The sequence below is a fragment of the Vigna radiata genome, chromosome 8, assembly GCF_000741045.1.
Source record: "Vigna radiata var. radiata cultivar VC1973A chromosome 8, Vradiata_ver6, whole genome shotgun sequence".
Classification (NCBI taxonomy): Eukaryota; Viridiplantae; Streptophyta; class Magnoliopsida; order Fabales; family Fabaceae; genus Vigna; species Vigna radiata.
In genome coordinates, this window is record NC_028358.1 from 26,321,482 (window position 1) to 26,326,828 (window position 5,347).

The 5,347-nt window shown below is 30.9% G+C and overlaps 1 protein-coding gene across 1 annotated transcript; it reads right to left on the reverse strand.

Annotated features, from left to right (window-relative positions):
* Positions 1–3,506: 3,506 nt before the first annotated feature.
* Positions 3,507–5,057, reverse strand: LOC106771646 (protein FANTASTIC FOUR 2-like). Its single transcript, XM_014657644.2, has one exon. It carries the CDS (start codon positions 4,856–4,858, stop codon positions 3,989–3,991), a length of 870 nt encoding a protein of 289 aa, XP_014513130.1. The 5' UTR covers positions 4,859–5,057; the 3' UTR covers positions 3,507–3,988.
* Between the last annotated feature and the right edge of the window lie 290 nt (positions 5,058–5,347).

Sequence of the window (5,347 nt, forward strand, 5' to 3'; positions counted from 1 at the left end):
CCCACATTAACAAGACATAAGACCATTAAGACTCAAAAAAGAAAAGTAAAAGATAAATGTATTCTATTTAAGATTATAATTAAATAAAATTATAACATTCTTTGCCATAATTCCTATGACATACTTTGGTCGTCAAACAATTGCAAAATGGGATCATAGAGGGAAGACAAAGAAATAATTTAAGAAAATATTTTAGAGAGACGATGGTTCTTATAAAATGAAACTTGATTATATAAAATCTATTTATAGTTATACTTTTTAATAATAAAATATTTAAGTACATTCATAAAATAATTTCTAGTCTTAAGCTATTTTTAAGATCCGTACGAGTTAATTTTAATTTGGACTAAACTTTCATAACGTCAATTTATAAAATAATGTTTTGTCAATAATATCTCAATGTGTTAAATATGTTTTCAGTCCATAAACTTTGAACCGAAATTGAAGTTGGTTTATATCTCAAACTTTGACACAATTTGATCCTTGAACTTTAAAAATGAATAGATAGAGTCCTTCTAACTTATGTGTGTTACATTTTTTGGATGTGTTAATTAGCTGGTATTTGAATTATTTATAATGTTTGATACGTTTTAGCTCAAGTACCAATCTAAAATATTTTTTGACGCAATAAAATTTTAACTTAATTATGTTAAAAGAAATGTATCCATTCATTTTTAAAGTTTCAAGATCAAAATATATCAAAGTTTTAAATAAAAACAAATTTCAATTTCATATTTAAATTTAGGAACTACAAACATATAATGATGTCTCTACCATAATTCAAGATTAGACAAATGTAATACATAAACTTAAAAGATGAGATAATACTAACAATTTCAAATTCTTATTTTTCTATATATAATTTAATATTATTTAATTTTAAGTAAATGAATTATTCTTATAAATTTATCGGATTTTAAGATATTTTTCAATTTCTCACAAATTGGAAGTAAAGATATATGTTTTCTCTATTTTTTTTTTCTTTGAAACACTAAGTGAGATAAATTTAAACTTGATTTTATCATTATTTTATATTCATTATTATGGTCAAATAACTATAAATTCATTGGATACAAAATCCATGTTGCTAAGAATAGAATGTACTTTTTTATATCAAAATTTTCTACCATGTTTGAGAAACATATCCAAATGTAATTTCGAAAACATGTCTAATGTAACATTTTCATTTTTGAGTAAACAACTTCAGATTTGCTAAAGAAAATACTTTTAATATTAAAGTTTTGTTTAACATCAATGACTTCATCAATTAATTAAAAACATAAAAAAGAAGATTGTTAAGTAGTAGGTGGCTCAAATACACATTAGTTAAAATTATTTTCTTTCTTTACTGCTTCAAAATAAAAATTATTTTTACCATTGACAAAGCTAAGTAGATTTGAAGAGGCATGATCTTATTCTGATCCCTGGTGTACACAAATTAGTACAAACATGGGAAGAATATAGACTCATTAATTTCTGGATCAAATCTTAGTAGCATCGATGCAACGTATGTAGATAAAAACTCATTAGGGCTTAATCCTAGATACCCTACTTAATATAAAGTAAAATTGGTTTCCTTAATACAACAACCTAGGTGGAAGTACAAACATCATGATTCCGAAATATGAAACAGTAAGAAATGTACACAAAAATAGCAGCCTGAAATAGAAAGGTGGAGAAAATTTGTGATTACAATTTAAGTAATGGCAGAAGAGGAAGAGCATGAATGGGACAATGATATCTAAACAATATTTTTTTATAATATTTGAACATCATCTACATGTTATTGTGTGATTGGTCCAAAATTACTTTACAATCAATAATAATAATCATAAATATCACCATAGATCAATCACATAATCACATACAGATGATGTTTAAATGTTGTCAAAAAAATATTATCTAAGTTTCATTATCAAAAATCTAAATTTCATTATCAAAAAGTGGATTTGTGAGATAAGAGAGTAAGTAGCGAATCGAAGAAGAGGGGAAAAGATTTAAAGAGACTTTCTTGTTTAAATTATGTTTTTGGAGATATTAGCATTAGTAGCTCCATGTGACATTAAAATTAGGGGACATGGTGATTTGGGCCAAGATTTTTGTTTCTGTGACATGATACGGTGAGAGAATATGTGCTTAAAGGTCACAAACAAGGTTCTTATAGCACATGATGTTTGGGACAAAATGATGCATGTGATGCTTGAAAATTGCGTTTCACTGTCATCCAAAAATCCTCACCAAAAAACACCTTAATGTATGGATATCCACACTCCACGATTAACCTCTCCCTTCCTCTCTTAAGGAACCTCATCGCCTTCTCTCTCTATCCCACCATATGGAAAACCATCTTAATTCATGAATTTAAATTCATTTTCACATTTCTAATTAGTTTTACAAGGATTAAAATAACTAATATTAAAAAATATCACTTTTATTAAATGAAAAAAAAATTACTAACCCCTTACTAAAGAGTGTTTAAGTTGACTTAAACATTTTTCAACATCATTCTACGCACTTTACATTTGGCTCTTAATATATTTGGTCACCATAGGCTTGTTTTCCAGCCAAGTTAAATTAATCTAAAAGAAGTTTTATGATACTGTTAAACTATAATTATGAAAAAATAATTATAAAGTAAAAAATATATATAACCTGGAAAGGTAATTCTTTAGCGTGGAAAGAATATTGAAAATTACAAACAAATTAAGTAGGAGAACAATTTAATATCTTAATTATATACAAAGTGCATAGATATTTTAAAAAAATATTTGCATGGGCCAACTTATTTATTACTTTTTATAAAATATGTAAGAAAACCTTAAACAGAAATAAAATAAGATGAATGGGTAGTTTTTTTTTGGTCCCCACGTCCTTTGATAGTTACTAGGCAACGTGGTACTCATTCCGTACACCACAACTTGTTTTAGGTTTTGGGTTTTGTGAGAGAGACTTTATTGCCTCCTTGAAGGCTTGCATTTTAATCACGGATCCTCGTGTATTAATAATTTTTTTAACAATAAAATACGTAGTATTATTTTATTGATATTTTTGAATTTATTTTTAAAAGAAAATTATTAAAAAAACTTTTTTCTTTTATTGCCCGCATACACATTCCTAACCCATTCATTCTCCTTTAACTCAGATTGCTCTATGGCTTCGCCAAAATCATCAAAAGTTATCAACATTAGACATGGCTATGACTTAATTAGGCTGCGATCAGTTAAAGTATTACCCTTTATGGAAAAAGTTTGATTAAAGTGAAGTGCTATTTGTAACAAAAGTTTATTTCCACAAACTATACCAACGAATACCTGTCTCCTAACTTTCAAGAACATGTTTCTTTGTGTATCAAACCAATCACATGTATCTTCTTTAATGTTTTTCTTCTTTATATTTCTAGCTACCATTAACTTATAAATTTAAAAGTATATATTTGTTAAAATAATAAAAAGAAACTTGTGTAACTGGCTACCATTATGGAAAGGAAATGTACTGTCCCACTGAGTTCTGTAATTTGAATTTCCGACAAGGTTCCATACCCAAATATCTAATCAAATCCGAGGAATTAAGGTTTGGGTCCCAGTGTTTAGTTAGTAAATTACGTACCCCTTCTTCTGTTTCATTATTATTATTTTTGGAAGTGTATCTCTGCTGTTCGAACATCAATGTTTTCCCCCTCTCAAGGAATTATCCCTGGGAGCATTCTAGAAACAAGGGAGAGAGAACACACGAACAAACACATCCAATCTAACTAATAACTATAATAACTACCCTTCAGCAATTTCAATAACCAAACTTCCAATCATAAAAAGACCAAATCCTAACACCAAAATCAAATAGTAAAATATATAACTTCTACTCTGACTACTATCTCAGACTATAGCCATGTGACATCCTCAGACACCACACCACATGTGTCATTAACATTAATATATAGACTATGATCACGTAATTAATTAATAATCTAAGATTATGTAATTATTTATGATCAGAGGCAAAGAGAAAGAGGGGGATGCTCAAAGTATCCATCGCCAAAAATCACTCTATTCCCACTTTCCTTGCACCTGCTTGGCCTCACAAACTTTGTCATACCCATCTCATCCTCAGCATTTCCACCATAATCTTCTTCTTCTTCTTCTTCTTCTTCTTCATCAGATACTTCTTGCTTCAAGTCTTCATCATCAGCAACTTCATCATCATAACAACTGGCCTCACTCTCAAAGAGTCGAAGCCTAAGCCTGCCATTGCCACGCTCCGCTTCAAAACAGGGTTGAGGAGAAGAGGAAGTTACGGCTTCCAAGATAAGCCTACCATCTTCACGATGAGACCTAACTCTGACCTCTCCCATCGAAGTCAAGGGAGGTGGAAAGGTTCCGGTGCTACTACCTCGCTTGTTCAATCTTTTAGACTGAGAATTTTTATTAGTTAGCATTACCAGTGGAGTGTTGTTACTCCTTAAACTGGGGCTATCTTCAAGTGAAAATAAAGACATGTCTTCAGTGTCATCACTGGCATTACTACCAGTTTCGCAGCCTAAGCTTTCGGTGCATAGTTCCAAGCTCTTTGCACTGAGCATTGAAGAGGAGCGCTTAACAGAAGGGTGGACGTAGACTTTGTGAGTTTCTGGGTCATTGCTATGAGAAATGTTGGAGAGGGATTGAAGGAAAGTCCAGTTTTTGTTTCCATGTTGATGGTTTGGAGTGTGTGGGAGAGTGTTGGAGGTAGGGCATTGAGAGGGTGGTGGAGAATGGTTGGAGTTGGACCCTGGTGGAGCCAATTTGAGCTTTAGCACACGTTGTTCCAGAAGGCAGGGTTCCAGACTTGATTGTAACCCTTGACAGACACTTGAGTAAGACATTTTTGCTTTATCCACAATGGAAGTGTCCAAAGGAACAGGGGAGAAACAGAGGAGTTCTGTTTAGAGAAGTGGAGTAAAAAATTGGGCAAAAACAGAGGAGATTAAGTAAAAGTTATCAATTGATGAGTTCCTCGGAAAACAAGAAAACAGATGAAGAAGTGAGGAACGGACATGAAACACAAGTGTCAAGGGTGAGTGTCTATATATAATATACTTGCCCATGTTCACTTTCTAGCTTTATTATTTTGTAGTGGGAAAGGGTCCCAACATCACTCAGCAAATTATTTTTAAAAAATTAAACAAATTTAAGGACACCAGAATCAAGCTTTACTCAATTCCCTTCCAAGAGTTCCCCCTTAAATATTAGTGTTTAATTCTTCATAAAAAAAATATACAGAAATTTTAAGAAATTGTTTCCTAAAATTTTGATGGTAAAGTGGGTGTAGTTTTATATAAGGTTTCAAAATATCACCATCCATTTTAGAGTAG